Source organism: Nomascus leucogenys, unplaced genomic scaffold, assembly GCF_006542625.1.
Source record: "Nomascus leucogenys isolate Asia unplaced genomic scaffold, Asia_NLE_v1 001087F_55232_qpd_obj, whole genome shotgun sequence".
Lineage (NCBI taxonomy): Eukaryota > Metazoa > Chordata > Mammalia > Primates > Hylobatidae > Nomascus > Nomascus leucogenys.
Window position 1 is genome coordinate 1 of NW_022096558.1, and position 17943 is coordinate 17943.

General features: G+C 40.8%; 1 protein-coding gene across 1 annotated transcript; it reads left to right on the forward strand.

Moving 5' to 3' along the window:
• Positions 1-4: 4 nt before the first annotated feature.
• Positions 5-5500, forward strand: LOC115833986 (tripartite motif-containing protein 49D-like; the record flags this gene model as incomplete). The annotated part of the gene is made up of 5 exons (XM_030808781.1): positions 5-112; positions 1818-2048; positions 2758-2780; positions 3640-3737; positions 4823-5500. Coding segments are annotated over 5 exons (960 nt in total), but the record flags the coding sequence as incomplete, so codon positions are not given.
• Between the last annotated feature and the right edge of the window lie 12443 nt (positions 5501-17943).

Here is a 17943-nt window from a genome sequence, read left to right on the forward strand (position 1 = left end):
TGTGGCTGTTTTGCAGGAGAAGCTTTTAAAGAAAATGCAGTCTTTATGGGGAAAAGCTCGTGAAAATCAGAGAAACCTGAACGTGGAAACCACCAGAATCAGCCACTGGAAGGTTAGTCCTGAACTACGCTACCTTCTCCAGGAACTTACAGAGGGCAAATGGGTGACTCTTAAAATAGGAACTTGATATCAAACCATATGTTTCTGGAGTCCATTAAAAAAAAAAAAAGAAAACATTGAGAAAAACTGGCCTCATTTCTTATGTAGAATAGTATGCCTGTGAGATGGGATTTCTAACAAAACCATTGATGTTACCCAAAGCATGCTGGTTTGTTTTCATACAAACCTGTAGCTATACACCAACAGATACAAGAAACTGGGCCATCTCACAAGGTTCTATATGTGCTGGTTGGATATGCTGGGCATAAGAGTTATTTGACAGTCATGGAAAGCTCACGTGAACCTTCTGAGCCTGGGTCAGCATTAATCTGAATGCTGGTGGACAAGTAGTATTGGAATTGCATGGAAAATTTGAGGCAGAAAGAGTGACGGGGGAAATCTAGGGCAACCATGAAATTAAGAATCTAAACTAGTTAATATTGAATAATCCACAACATATGATGAGAAAAGTGGTGAGAAATACAGATCTGTGTCTTGAGGGAGACGTGCAAACATGCCCGAAATATGGGAACTAGTATCTAAATATAAGGAGAACTCTGAGGACTTCAGGCAGAGAAATATTAAAAATGATTTTCTCTTTGTGGATGTATACTCGGAGGGTAAGATAGCTAATATTAGTGTGTTGAAAAGTATTTCATAAGAACCTAGTCTATGTTGAATATTAAATTAGAAAATCTGCTAGTATAGAAGAAAGAAAGCACCTTTGTCCTCACAAATCGTACAATCCAAATGAGAGAGGCAAAAATGGTCAACATGCCAGTATGTGCAATACATGATGTGTTCGAGTGTGGTAGATTCTTTGTTGGAGAGTAATCAAGCAGGGAAGTAGAAAAGGACAAAGGAGGCCAGAAACTGGAGATTAGTGTCTGAGTTTTAAATAGGTGGTCAGAAAAAAGACTCACTGAAAAATTCAAATTGAACAAAGTTTGAAGAGGAAGGGGAGCACGAAAGTATGTATGGATATATATATGCGGACCATGAGTGTGTATATAGTATATGTATGTGTGTGTGGTGTGTGTGGTGTGTGTGTAAAATTCTAGTTGGAGAGAACAGCATATGCAGTAATTTTGAGTTTGTGTATATTTGGAGGCCCGGGGAACCACAAAGAAGTCTATGTTTCAGATTGGGATGACTTAGAAAAAGAATGGAAGGAAATGAACTCAGGGAGGCAAAGATGGCCAAATCATAAATGCAGCCTTATTAGGATAGGTTTTGCTGGGCAAAATGCATTTAGCTGGACATGGTAGTCTAAGGTCATTTCACATATAATGAGTTTAAGCAACTTGTTGCGTATCTCAGAAACAGAAATAATTATTTCCTTTCTAGTAACTATAGCTCTATACTCCAACTCTTAAGCATGAACTGTGGGTTGGAATAGAGAAATTCAAATTGTGTTTTTTTTATTTCCAACTGTCTTAGAACACCCATTATCTTGAATAAATTTAATGTAATTGGTCAGATACATCTATGTTGATCTTTATGCAGAAAGAAAGGAAAGGAAAAAAAATTGTGGATTCTAAGAACTGGCAAGACTGAGGTTTAAACTATTGGGTGTTCGAGAGACAAAGGGAATCAGTGAGATTTAATAGGAGATGGATAAATACATTTCTCTTTTGACTAACCCATTATCACTGCAGGATTATGTGAATGTAAGGCTAGAAGCTATTAGAGCTGAGTATCAGAAGATGCCTGCATTTCATCATGAGGAAGAAAAACAGAATTTGGAGATGCTGAAAAAGAAGGGGAGAGATATTTTTCATCAACTGCATTTAAGCAAAGCCAAAATGGCTCATAGGAGGGAGATTTTAAGAGGAACGTATGAGGAGCTGATGAAAATGTGCCATAAACCAGATGTGGAGCTACTTCAGGTACAAACTCACAATGTGGTTTCAGGTTTTTGACTATTCACATATATAAGTATTTTCCTCGTGGCTGAAATCCATCTCCCTACCTTTATTTCCATGATGTGTTTCCAAAAACACATTCGCATAACTAATGCTACTTTACTGGGAGAGTATAGCCCCGCCAAGGGATTCTACCAGGCCAAAGGTCCCTCCTACTTTATCCACCAGCCACAAAACTTTGTGGAATGGTCAAGGTAACAGCCCCAATAACTGTTCCCCAACTAAGTCACTAATACATTTTGGGTTGTCAAACATGTATAAAATAGTGAGTGATTCATTTACATTTAGGTTAATTTGAGGACACGGCAAGATCAGAAGTTTTGGGAATCTAGGCTCACATTAATATTATTTTGGGATCCACTCATTTGGGTAATAGGTTCTGGGAAAGATGACTGAGTAGGTATTCGAGTTACCATGGAGCACAGACTCTCTGGGCCTCTTCTCCCTTCGCTTCTTTAGAGAATGTCTTCAAGACTCAGACCTTCCCAGGACATTAATTAGCGACAATACGACTGACTGGGTTTTCATTACAGAAGAAATAGAAAATGCTTTGCAGAAGAGAAGATGGTAGGGAAATAATATCTTGAGGACTGACTCCAAATTTCACACTGAACTTAGTGAAAGATGCATCTTGTGAACTGCACTAAATCTTTCCATTTTTTTTTTTTTACAGGCTTTTGGAGATATAATATACAGGTGAGTGTGTACCTGGATTTTAGCGTATGTTCTTTCAGTTTCCACGAATAGGGTCTACCAAAGTCATGGCATAAATGATTAAGATATTGATTGATACTACTTTTTTTTCGCATCTACTTTCGTTCCCACACCAGAAAAGACAAGACCACTAAGTAAATAAATACATACATAAATAAATAGTGAAAGAAAATTTAAAAAGAACATGTTTATTCCTGATTTGTTTTATTGCTTAAAACCTGCATAGGTGAAAGATGAAGTTTTGTTTTGTGGATGGTGAGAAAGTCACCAGAGGAAGCATGAGAGAAGTGGGGGAAGTATTTTAGCAGCGAAAAAGTTGATGATTCGTTGTTCATACCTATATACATATCAGTTAACAGTTCTGAAAAATAGATTGAAAAAACTGTGGAGTGTTAGAACTGTAGAAGTCTCTAGGAAAGCTTGTTTCTAAAAGGCAGGTCTGGCTGCCTAGAACAAGTTTCACATTCTTTATGTTGAAAAGGAAGCAGCAGATGCAGCAGTCTCGCCAGAACCCCGCTATTTCAGACAAAGATGTCAGGGGAGTCTACCAAGAAGTGGAACTCAGTATTTCATTTCTGAGTATTCTCAAGGCCATAAGGCTAAGGAACCTTACACATTTGGGGCAAAAATAAGAAAGATCAGACTGAATTCTGACTCAGACTCTCCCACTATGCTTTAAAATTTGGAAACTGTAAATAGGAATTAATTTCAAAAAGGAAGTAATTTTGAATTATCAAATTTGTGGTTTCAAAGGATTCTCATGAAATGTCTTTTAAATGCAAATAGTGACTTTATTTATTTTATGGCTGTAGATGTTGTAACTGCAGGTTTTTCCTTGCAGGAGTGAGTGCGTGCTGCTGCACATGCCCCAGCCTCTGAATCTAGAGCTCAGGGCGGGGCCCATCACTGGACTGAGGGACAGGCTCAACCAATTCCGAGGTAAGTCTCCACCCACAGGCAGCACTCCCACTGTCTAAATATTATTATTGTTAGGATCACATAGGTAATATTTCACCCTTTATCAAATATTTTACTTCTTTATAGACGTAAGTGAACAATACAATCATGCAACCCTTTTGTATCTATGTCTGTATAGTCAGATTTATAGCATTAAGTTTGAAAGATAGTGAAAAACAAATACATTATGGCCTCATATGTACTGAGTAATGTAATGGGAAAAAGGAGCAGTGTAGCAAATTTAAAAAAGGAGCAGATTGAACAATGCTCAGAATGAAGGTGAGTTATTTAATGTTAAATACAAAATTTTACATTTCTTTAGTGTATTCATTTGAACAGCTAAGACCTGTTCTTTTGGGGAATATAGTTTACTGGAGATTCTTGGGGTTTTTAAATTTTTTAAATGGATATAAATTATGTATTTCCAAGAAAATTAGTTAATGGGTAAAAATAAAAGAAGAAATCATTTTGTGAATACAAGTAAAATTACAAACAAAAAGAAGTTCAGTTTAATTGCAATATGAAAAGCTACATGTTAAGTCTAAAATCCAGCTTCAGCCCCAAGCTAGCATGGAGGGCCGCAGAGAGACTGGTAAAAGATTTTGCAGAAATCTGCTTTAAATTATCACTTATGACATGTACTTATGCATTTTTATCCAGTTATCTAGAGCAGCTCTTGAGTAACTGAAAATCTTCACATTCTTTCCAAAATGATAGCACTAGTTTTTAAGAATAATGATCTTGGTAACAGCATAGCATTTAGGGCATATAATGTGCAAATTTTGCTTTGAAAATTGGATTGAAAGAAGTTGGTCTTACATTTGGCTCTCAGTGTGTAAGTTTTCAAAACGCTTTTAATATCTGTGGTTAGCGTTTTGTTTGTCTTGTAGATAATATTAATCATCTCTATACTTTATTAGAAGTTACAAGCAAAAGTGTCCTTGTGACTTTACGTTTCCTGGTAAATTAACTTCTTGATAGAACAATTTTTGCTTATTTACACATATCTATGCACGTTGTCTTTCTTTCTTTCTTTCTATTTATTTATTTATTTATTTATTTTGCAGTGGATATTACTCTGCATCATAATGAAGCCAACAGTCATATCTTTCGATGTGGAGATTTGAGAAGCATTTGTATTGGATGTGACCGTCAAAATGCGCCCCATATCACTGCAACACCTCCAAGTTTTCTTGCATGGGGTGCTCAGACTTTCACCTCCGGCAAATATTACTGGGAGGTCCATGTGGGGGACTCTTGGAATTGGGCTTTTGGTGTCTGTAATAAGTACTGGCAAGGGAAGAATCAGAATGGCAGTATATATGGAGAGGAGGGACTCTTTAGTCTTGGGTGTGTTAAGAACGACACTCAGTGCAGTCTCTTTACCACCTCCCCAATTACACTGCAATATGTCCCAAGACCTACCAGCCATGTAGGATTATTCCTGGATTGTGAAGCTAGAACTGTGAGCTTTGTTGATGTTAATCAAAGCTCCCCTATATACACCATCCCTAATTGCTCCTTCTCACCTCCTCTCAGGCCTGTCTTTTGCTGTGTTCACCTCTGACCAGAGACAAATCAGAAATGTGTTCATCTGCTGTGGGAACCCCTTTATCCCAGAAAGCCCTCTTCCTTGTGCCTTATCAAACAGGACAAATAGGTTCTGTTCTATGTCTTGAATTGCATCCTAATGTTATTAACACTCATTTCTTGTGTTACTATTAAATGCGGTAAAAACACTAAAAGTATATGTGTTGGTTCTTTATTAATTAATTTCTGAAAAATCATTATTCATGAGCACGGCATAAAATATATTCTCTGTTTTCTCTTTTCTTCACTTCTGACTGCCACTGAGTGAAATAATGGATGACAGACATGTCTGAATGAAGTTAAAATCAGTGGAAGACAGTCGGGATCTTTCGCTTCATGCAAAAACTTGGAGTGAAGTCTCAATGATAACTGCGAAATGTTTTTCTTTCTCTTTATCTAACTATATCGCACTTATCCATCATGTTTCATTGTACTAATCTATCCCTTGAGTTAATGTCATTTGACCTTCCATGCTGGGCTTCATTTTGGAATTCTCACCACATATATAAATAATCCTGCATTATTAGTGTGCTCTTCTACATTGAAATACACAAGGTGATCAGAACAATGCTGGATTCATTGAATTTTTTTTTAAAAAGTAACTAAATATTGACTCCTACCTCAAAACACACACAGTCATTTCCAAATAGATTCAAGTCTTGAAGGTAAGGGGAATATGACACAATATTCTCATAAGCCTTTCTTAACCAGGACAAAAACTAACAATTAAAAAAAAATAGTTGGTTTATATTAATGATGACTTCTGTGTTTCAAAAAACATGATACAAGAATTGAAATGCAAACCATTAGTGGAGAAAGATATTCATCCGAACATATATAAAATAAAATACAATACATGTGCATGATGAATACTTAAAATGTATTTTAAGTATTTTTCCAGATTCTTCAGATTGGCATAGAATAAACTTGGATGGCAGAGTCAATGATGAGATTTGCTGTGGAAGTGGGAAACCATTTTTTGGAGGACAGTAGTAATGCTGTGAACTTCTGTAAACAACCAAGTATTCAGTAGCAACTAAAATGTGTCTCCATAAGATTATTTTACGGATGCGTATCTGAAATCTGAAATTGGGAGAACATTCTACTAGTGTTCTCTAGGGAGAAAATACAGCTGGGAGGGAAGATGAAGGAAGAGAAACAGAATGTATTTGAGAGAAAATGCTATTTAGACTAAAATAGAATACTGCAGATACCACCACAAAGTGGTTAAGGTGTGTCTTATGGAGCAGAGATGGCAGAAAATACCACAGTAAAGAGATCTACAATTGGATTGTTAGTTCTGGATTTATTCTGTCAATGTTGTGGCTTCTAAACACATCAGTAATCTCCTTTGATCCATGTGCTAATTAACAACCCACACTTGCCCCTCTCTCAGATTCTTTCATTGTTTTAAACCCGATCTAATTCTAATCCAGCAGGTCACTGTAACAAACATAACATCTAAGAATTTTAAAAATATTTTTGATGAACTAGAGAATATACCTCATTCTCAAAAAATACTGTTTGAGAGGAAAAGTCGATGGTATTTAAAACCATTTAAGTGCATCCACACATGCAGAGATATACATATGTATGTATATATTCTGTATCTGAGTTAATTGCATCAATTAGAGTGGCTACCTGGATTAGGATTATATTGGGCTTTGCTGATGAAAGAATTCGGGATGTTGTTTGGTTACCTTGTAATACCTGTATGAATATATTAACCCTGTAATTTTATTACTGGAGAAAGTCCCTTAGATATAATCAAGGATGATTCTACAGGGATGCGTATTGTGGCACTCTTTCCAATCATGAAAGAGAGAAAAATAAACATACTGTAATGAGGAAATTGTTTAGAAAACTAGAATGCATTTTACTAAACCCTGTAAAAACAAACACCATTTATATGCATCGATATATTTATACTAACAGACTTTCTTTTATCTCTTACGTGACTATAGTTCCTATTTTTCCCAGCATTTTTATTATGGACACTGACATAGTATTTTTTTACGGATGGATATAGAAACAAAAACAATTCCCTCTACAGAGGTTATAAAAATTATATATAATTATATATATATATTACATATTATATATTATAGGTAAATATATTTTATATTTCATATAAACATATATTATACATAAAATATTATATTTTTATTTACATGTTATATATATATTTATATTATAATATAATATAAATATAATAATTATTAAATATAAATATTATTTATATTCTATTATAATATAAACAATATTTATATTATAAAATATAAATATATATTTATATTTTATATATTTTATATATAATATAAGAAATTACATATATATAATATAGGGACTCGATTAGTTTCTGCTAGTGTGAAGACGAGTCATATCATATCTAGGGGCCGTGATGATAGGAGCAGTCAGAGGATTTCTTGCATTGTGATGAGTGCATATAAGTTAAACGAGCCACTTATCAGTAGAATTGATAGCAAGATAACGACTAGGGTTACTTCTTATGAAATTGTTTGGGCTACAACTTGTAATGTGCCAATTAGTGCATAATTTGAATTTAATTGCTCATCCTGATCATAGAATGGAATAGACGGCTAGGCTTGATATGGTTAGTAAAAATAGGAGGCCTATATTAAAATTAATTAGACGATCTGGTATAGGGAGGGGGGTTCACAATAGGAGAGCGATAGAAAGGGACAGGGTGGGAGCCATAACATAAAGGGTAGTAGTAGATGTTCAGGGCCATAGGGGTTCTTTGCTGAAAAGTGTTATTGTGTCAGCGAATGGTTGAAGCAGTCCCTAAGGGCTTACGATGTTAGGCCCTTTGCGTAGTTGTATGTAGCCTGAGTTTTCGTTAAGTGAGTGATTTAAAATCAATACCGATAATAATGATAATAATTATTAAATAGTTATATTAATGATAACAATAAAATTATTAATATTAATTATAAAAAATGACTGATATTAACAATTGATACTGATCTTATTAATTAGAAAGCAATAATATTGGGTACCAATAATTAATATTAATAATAATATGAAAACTTTTATTCGCAATTATTTCTCAATATTGATATTGGTAATTAATATTAATGTTAATAATAAATAAGTAATAATTAACAATCATATTACTCCTATTACCGCTGTGGGTGTACACCCACCTATGATATTGTTCCTAACGTCCAGGGAGGGAGAGAGCATGGTATTACTTTCAATATCGCAGTAGGTGTGCACCCACCTGGTGATATTGATCCGAATATCCAGGGGGTGGAGTATGACGTTACTCCCAGTATAGCAGTGTGTGTACATCCACCCGGTGATATTGCTCCTAATATTCACGGAAGAAGAGAATGATATGACTCCCAGTATCGCAGGGAGTGTACGCCCCTTCTGTGATATCGTTCCTAATATCCGGAGGGGGAGAGGGTGATATTACTCCCAATATCACAGGCTGTGCACACCCACACTGCGATATTGTTGCTAATAATATCCAGGAAGGGAGAGGATGATATGACTCCCCACACAGCAGCAGCTGAACACCCACCCTGGGATATTATTCCTAATATCCATGGAGGGTAGAGGCTGATATTCCTCCCAATATCGCAGGGGGTGTACATCCATTCTGTGATGCTGTTTTTAATATTCAAAGGCGGAGAAGCTGATATTACTCCCAATATCACAGAAAGTGTACAAACCCGTGTGATATTGTTCCTACTTCCGGAAGAAGAGAAGATGATATTACTCCCCATTTCGCAGAAGGTGTACACCCACTCTGTGATATTTTTCCTAATATGCAGGGCGGGAAAGGATAACATTATTGTTAATAGCGCAGGATGTGTACAGCCCCCCTGTGATATTGTCCTTAATATTCCAAGGCGGAGAGGATATTCCTCCCAATATCGCAGAAAGTGTACACCACACCAGTGATATTGTTCCCATGATCCAGGAGAGAAGAGGATGATATGACATTCAGTATCACATGGGGTGGACACACCCCCAGTGATACTGTTTTGAATTTCAACGTGGGAGAGGATGGTATTACTCCCAATATCGCAGGTGGTATAAACACTTCTTTGATATTGTTCCTAATATTCAGGGGTGGAGAGGATGTTATCACTCCCTACATTGCAGACGGTGTACACCCATCTGTGATATTGTTCATAATTTCTAGAGGGGGGGATGATATTACTCACAATATGGTAAACACGCTGTGTGCCCACCGTGGGTCATGATATCCAGGGAGGGAGAGGAGGGTGATGTTACTCCCAATATCGAGGGGTGTGTCCACCCCGCCTGTGGTACTGTTACTTATATGCAAGGGGGAGGGGATGATATTACTACCAATATCAAAGACCTGTACAGCCCCCCTTGTGAGATTGTTCCTAATATCCACGTTGGGAGAGGATGATATTACTCCCAATATCACAGAGGGTGTACACCCCGCCTGTGATATTGTTCCTACTATCCAGAATAAGAGAGAATGATATTACTCCCAATAGTGCCGGGGTGTACGCCACCCCCGTGATATTGTTCCTAATATCCAGGGAGGGAAAGCATGATATTAATAACTGCCAATATCGCTATGGATGTACACCCACCCTGTGATATTGCTCCTAATATCCAGGGGGTAGAGTGTGACATTACTCCCAACATAGCAGTGGTTGTACATCCACCCGGGGATATTGCTCCTGATATTCATGGAAGGAGAAAATGATATTACTTCCAATATCACAGGGAGTGTACGCCCCTTCTGTGATATTGTTCCTAATATCCGGAGGGCGAGAGGATGATATTACAGTCAATATCGCAGGCTGCGCACACCCACCCTGTGATATTGTCCCTAATATCCAGGAAAAGAGAGGATATGACTCCCCATGTAGCAGGAGGTGTAAACCCACCTTGAGATATTGTTCCTAATATCCATGGAGGGAAAGAGCCCGATATTACTCCCAATACCTCAGGGGCTGTGCATCCCCCCTGTGATATTTCTCTTAATATTCAAAGGCGGAGAGGATGATATTACTCTCAGTCTCGAAGAAAGTGTACCCTCCCGAGTGATATTGTTCCTAATATCCAGAAGGGGAGAAGATGATATTACTACTCATATCGCAGAAGGTGTACACCCACTCTGTGATATTTTTCCTAATATGCAGGTTGGGGAGACGATAATATTATTGCCAATATCGCAGAGAGTGTACGCCCGCCCTGTGACATTGCCCTTAATATTCAAAGCGGAGAGGATGCCATTACTCCCAATATTGCAGAAAGCGTACACCTCCCATTAATATTGGTCCCATGATCCGGGAGAAAAGAGGATGATATTACTTTCAATATCACAGGGAGTGTACACGCCCCCCCAGTGATATCGTTCCTAAATTCAACGTTGGAGAGGATGATACTACACCCAATGCCGCTGTGGGTAGAAACACTCCTGTGATACTGTTGTTAATATCCAGGGGGAAGAGGAGGCTAATACTGCAAATTGTGCAGAGGATGTACACCCGTCTATGATATAGTTGGTAGTCTCCAGAGGCAGAGAAGGTATTACTCACAATAACGTAAACACGCCGTGTGTCCACCGTGGATCGTAATATCCTGGGGGGGAGAGGCGGGGTGACATTACTCCCTACATCACGGGAGCCGCCCGCCCCCCTGCGATGTGGATCCTAATATCCAGGCGGGGAGAGGGGAGTGATATTACTCCACTACTAGGATTTTACCTCTACTGCCACACTTGGTTAACACCCTGGGACATTATTATCCATATTCTAGGAGGATGGCCCTACCAAAACCACAGGGGGTTTACACCCTGCTATATTATTCGTAATATTGTAGGGGAATGTTCATCCTGATGTCACAGGACTGTACACACCGTGATATTATTCACAATATCCTAGCGGGACATTAATAATAATGTCACAGTGTGTGTACACCTTGTGGTATTATTCGTAATATCCTAAGTGGAGGTTACTTTTATTGTCACACGGCGTGTGTTCCCTTTGATATTCGTAATGTCCTAGAGGGATTTTACTCCTTATGTCACAGGGTTTGTCCACCTTATCAAATTACTCGTATTATCTTTATAAGATGTTACTCCCTATATCACAGGGGGTGTACACTCTGTTGATATCATCATAATATTCTAGGGAAATGTTACTTTTAATGTCGCAGAGGGTGTACACCTTGTGAAATTATTCGTTATAGTTTTGTGGGGTGTTACTCCTCATGTCACACGGGGTGTACACACAGTGTAATATTCTATGAAAATGTTACTCGTAAATCACAGGTCCTGTACACCCTTTAATATTCTTTGTAATATTCTAGGAAAACGTTAGTATGAATGTCACAGCGCATACACACCCTGTCATAAAATTCGCAATATACTAGCGGGAGTTCACTACTAATTTCACAATGCGTGTACACCCTTTGATAGTGTTCGTATTATCTGAAAGAGACGTTATTACTGATGTCCCAAAGCATGTACATTCTCTGACTTTATTCGCTTTATCCTCAGGGGATATTATTTCTAATGTCACACGGGGTGTACTTCCTGCGTTATTTTTCATAATATCCTAAGGGATTTTTACTTTTAATGATACAGGAGGTGTACACATTGTGATATTCTTCGCAGTATTCTAGACAGATATTACTCCTCAGGTCACAGGGGATGTACACCCTGTGATATTATTCATACTATCATAGGGGACGTTACTCCAAATGTCACAGAACGTGTAAACACTGCGATATTACTTGAAATGTGTCAGGGAAATGTACTCGTAATGTCAAAGGGCATGTACATCATGTGTGCACAGCCCCTGTGATGTTCTTTGAAATATTCTCGAGGGATGTTAATCCTAATATTACATATGCTGTTAACTATGTGTGAACACCTTTGTGGTATTATTCCTAACATACTAGAAGGATGTAACTCCTAACATCACCTGGGGTATATGCCACGTGTGTACACATCCTGTGATATTATTCATAATATCTTAGGGAGATGCTCATAATTTTACAATTATTTACGTAACATTTTAGCGGGATGATACCCCTAAAGTCACTGGAGGTGTAAACACAGCGATATTATGCACAATATTCCAGGGGGATGTTACTCCTAATGTCACAGGTGTGTATACCCTGTGATATTATTCACACTATACTAGTGGGATATTACTACTAATGTCACAATGTGTGTACATCTTCTGAATATTATTCGTAGCATCCTGGGAGGATGTTACTCCTAACATCACAAGGGTGTACACCCTGTGTTATTATTAGTAATTCCTGGGGGATTGTACTTTTAAAATCACATGAGGTGTCAACCCTATGATCTCATTCGTAATATACAAGGAAGATGTTACTCCTAATGTCACATGGGGTCTACACCGTGGGATATTATTTGGAGTACCCTAAAGGGGTGTTGTCTTAATGTCATAGGGTGTGTACACCTATTGATACTATTTGTAATATCCTAAGGAGATATTACTTTAAAAATCACAATGGGTGTACACACATGATGTGCACCCTGTGATGTTATTCACAATATCCCAGGGAGGTATAACTTTTAATATCACAGCAGGTGTTCTCTATGTGTGTACATCCTGTGATACTATTCATAATATTTTAGGAAAAATGACTCTTAATGTCACAGTGGGTGTACACACTGTGATATTATTCGTCATATCCTAGAAGTATATTACTCCTATTGGCACAGGGGTTTAACATCCTGTGACATTATTCGTGGTAATCCAGGGGAATGATTTTCCTAAAGTCAGAGGGTGTGTACACCCTGTGATATTATTCGTAATATTCTAGGGGGATGTTACTCCTAACGACGCAAATGTGTACACCCTGTGATATTATTCACAATATACTAGCCGGATATTGTTACTAATGTCACAATGCGTGTAAACCTTGTGATATTATTTGTAATATCCTAAGGGGATGTTACTCTCATTGTCACCGGGGGTGTGCTTTCTGTGCTATGATTCGTAGTATCCCAGGGGGATGTTACTCCTACCATACAAATTGTTTACACTTTGTTATATTATTCATCATATCCTAGAGTGATGTTACTCCTCATATCAAGTGGTTGTACATCCTGTGATGTTATCCTTCACATTCCAGGAAGAGGTTAACTCCTAATATCACAGAGGGTGTGCAATCTGTGAAGTTATGCGTTATAGTTTTGGGGGATGTTACTCCTAATATCACACGAGGTGTACAAACAGTGATATTATTTGAAAGGTTTTTTTGGATATGTCACTCCTAATATCACAGGGGCTGTACACCCTGTCATATTATTCGTAATATCCTAAAGAAATGTTACCACTGACGTCACAGGTGGTGTATATCGTGTGGTATTATTCCCAATATTGTGGGATGATGTTACTCCTAATGTCACAGAAGGTGTTCACACTCTGATAATATTCATAATATCCTAAAAGGATGTCACTACTGATGTCACCATGCATGTACACAATCTGATATTATTTCTTATATCCTCGCGTGATGTTACTTCTTATGTCACAGGGGTGTACTCCCTGTGATATTATTCATAATATCCTAGGTGGATGTTACTTCTAATGTCACAGGGAGTGTAGCTTTTGCGATATTATTTGTAATATTTTAGAAAGATGGTACTCCCAATGTCACAGAGGATGTACACCCTGTGAAGTTATTCCTAATAGTTTTGTATTCCTAATGTCACCTGTGGTGTACACACGGTGATATTATTTGTAATATTTTATGGAAATGTTACTCCTAATATGACGGGGCTGTACGTCTTGTAATATTATTCAGAATATCCTAAAGAAATGTTACCTTAATGTCACAAGGAATGTACACCGTGTGATATTGTTCCCAATATTGTAGGGGGATGTTACTCCTAATATCACAGGGGTTGTTCACAATGTGATAATTTTCATAATATCCTAAATGGATGTTACTGCTAATGTCACAATACGTGTACATCCTCTGTATTTGTTCATTATATCCTTGGGGAAGGTTACTCCTACTGTCACACGGGGTATACTTCCTGTGATATTATTCCTAATATCCTAGGTGGATGTTACTCCTAATGCCACAGGGGCTGTACATTTTGTGATATTATTTGCATTATCCAAGAAAGGTCTTACTCCTCAGGTCACAAGGGATGTACACCCTGTGATATTATTTGTACTATCCAGGGGACATTACTCCAAATGTCACAGAAGGTGTACACTGTCTGATATTACTCGTAATGTGTCAGGGAAATGTACTCCTAATTTCACAGGGCGTGTAGTTTATGTGTGCACACCCCCTGTGATGTTATTTTCGAGGCATGTTAATCCTAATATTACATACACTGTTACCCATGTGTGAACACTTTTGTAGTATTATTCCTAACATACTAGAAGGATGTAACTCCTAACATCACATGGGGTATAAGCCATGTGTGTTCACATTCTGTGATATTATTCATAATATCATAGGGAGATGCTGCTCCTAATTTTACAATCTATGTACATTATGAGTGTACACCCCCTCTGATATTATTTGTAATATTCTAGGGGAATGTTGCTGCTACTGTCCCAGGGAGAGTACACCATGTTTATTGCATGTATATTACATTTTTACACTACTTTCCAGGAGTCAATCAATTTTGTCAATCAATTCACTATTCTTGTTGCCCAAAAGGGTAGAGATAATCGCAGATCACAGATCTGTCTAGCATCAGCTAAGGACGTTTTATTACAGAGATGGATGCATGTGTGTGCCTGCGCATGTGTGTGTGTAATTCAATCATAAATCGAAGGTTTAAGTGTTGTGTGGGTGGAAGATAATTCATTCTGACTCCTGGCTTCAGAGTCCCATGTTTATTGGGAGAAAAGAGAGTCACGCTGGGAAGAATAGTAGCCCTGTGCCCTCCAGAACTGCAGCATGCTTGGGAATTGTGAGGCTTCCTGCTTTCCAGGAGATTTTGGAACTAGGAGGATGTCACCAGTGACTAGCACAGTACCACCTTCCTTACATCTGCCTGTCATCCCTCCTCAGGGCATCCAAATGTGGCCCTCTCCTTAACTCCTTCCTCTGCATCTCTTCTCACAACCCTGGGATCTGAGCACTCTCTTTACCTGTGCACAGTATCTACTTAGGGAAGCCCCAGCACCTGCTGCAGTCAGGGCTGCAGCCCTGAGCTGAGTCTAGTAGAAATTTTGTGAACTAAACATAGAGCAAGAAATGTAAATTAGTGCACCCACTGTGGAAAACAGTCTGGAGATCTCTCAAAGAACTGAACACGGAGCTACCTTTTGATACAATTATCTCATTACTGAGTATATACTCAAAAGAAAATACATCATTCTACCAAAAAGACACATACCCTCCTATGTTCATGGTGGCACTATTTAAAATAGCACAGACCTAATCAACCCAGGAGTCCATCAATGGTAGACTGTATAAATAAAATATGGTACATATACACCATGGAATACTACACAGCCGTAAAGAGAATGAAATCACCTCCTTTACAACAATGTGGATGGAGCTGGAGGCCTTAATCCTAAGCAAATTCATGCAGGATAGAAAGCCAAATGCTGTATATTCTCGCTTACATGGGGGAGCTAACTATTGAACACACATAGACATCAATATGGGAAAAATAGACTCTGTGGACTACTTGAGGGTGGCGGGAGAAGGATGGGTTAAAAAAATACCAACTGGGGGTGGTCTCTACAGCCTGCCTTGCCTGTCACTCTCTGGGATCGCTCCTCCTCCTGCTCCTCTCCTGCTCCTGTTGGGCCTTGTGACCACCTGGTTACCTGTAGGCAGGCCTCCATTCAGAGTAGCATTGCCACAGGGATGGGTCCTGTCAGTCCGCACCCCACCCCCAACCCAGTTACCCTCCCCTGAGCCCTGGTTCCCTGTTGAGGTCACTCAGTGCAAGGAGACCTGGGACCTCGCGGCCTGCTTGCCCTACCAGCGCTTCTGCCCTGGTGTGGGAGGCACCACACCCTCCTCTGCCCCATGCCGGGCCTGAAGGGGCCCCTTCAGATCACAGCCGCCACCATGGCCACTGCCTCCCACCGGAGGGCGTGACACAGGGGTTGCTTTCCCAGCTGGCTGCCACAGGGGAGCTCTAGATGCTTAGCCCGCCCCGTGGAGAGACCTAAAATCAAGGCATGACTTAACAGCTTATTTTGTAAGAGAAAAGCTCAAGCCAAAGGCAGATTGTTAGTTTAGACTTTATTGCAAGCAGAACTGCTATGATGTGCTTTTAGCACTGAAGTGAGTTCCAGGCTAAGAACAGACAGCGGCTTCTCTGCTTTCCCTCCCAAGCACAAGTGTATTCACCTTGCAGACTTGAATCACTGAAGATGTAAGCCAGCTGTTACTCTCATCTTGGGAGACACCCTGTGGACAGCAGGAAGACCGTCCCTGATCAAGTGAGGAGCGCCTCTGCCCGGCCGCCCCGTCTGGAAGTGAGGAGCGCCTCTGCCCGCCGCCCCATCTGGGAAGTGAGGAGCCCTCTGCCCGCCCCCCCTCTGGATGCAGAGCGCTCTGCCCGCCACCCGTCTGGGAAGTGAGGAGCTCCTCTGCCGGCCGCCCATTGGGAGTGAGGAGCCCACTGCCCGCCGCCCGTCTGGGAAGTGAGGAGCGCCTCTGCCCGCCCCTCATCTGGGATGTGAGGAGCACCTCTGCCTGGCCGCCCCGTCTGGGAAGTGAGGAGCACCTCTGCCTGGCCGCCACCCATCTAGGAAGTGAGGTGCGTCTCTGCCCGGCCACCCATCTGGGAAGAAGTGAGAGCACCTCTGCCTAGCCGCCCCGTCTGGGAAGTGAGGAGCCCTCTGCCCGGCCCCATGTCTGGGAAGTGAGGAGCGCCTCTGCCCGGCCGCCCCCCGTCTAGGAAGTGAGGAGCGTCTCTGCCCGGCCACCCCGTCTGGAAGACTGCAGAGCGCCTCTGCCGGCCACCCATCATCTGGGATGTGAGGAGCGCCTCTGCCCGGCCGCCCCTCTGGAGTGAGAGCGCCTCTGCCCGGCCGCCCTCTGGGAAGTGAGGAGCGCCTCTGCCCGGCCGCCCCATCCTGGAAGTGAGGAGCGTCTCTGCCCGGCCGCCCATCTGGGAAGTGAGGAGCGCCTCTGCGGGCCACCCCGTTGGTATGAGGAGCGCCTCTTCGGCCACCCTCTGGGATGTGAGGGCGCCTCTGCCCGCCGCCCCATCTGGGAAGTGAGGAGCACCTCTGCCCGGCGCCACTCCGTCTGGGAATGAGGAGGTCTCTGCCCGGCCACCCAGTCTGGGAAGTGAGGAGCGCCTCTGCCGGCTGCCTGTCTGGAAGTGAGGAGCGCCTCTGCCCGGCCACCCATCGCCTGGGATGTGAGGAGCACCTCTGCCCAGCCGCCCCGTCCGGAGTGAGAGCCCCTGCCCGGCCGCCCCCGTCTAGGAAGTGAGGAGCGTCTCTGCCCGCCGCCCCGTCTGGGAAGTGAGGAGCACCTCTGCCCGGCTGACCCATCTGGAAGTGAGGAGCCCTCTGCCTGGCCGCCCCCATCTAGGAAGTGAGGGCGTCTCTGCCCGGCCACCCAATCTGGGAAGAAGTGAGGAGCACCTCTCCTG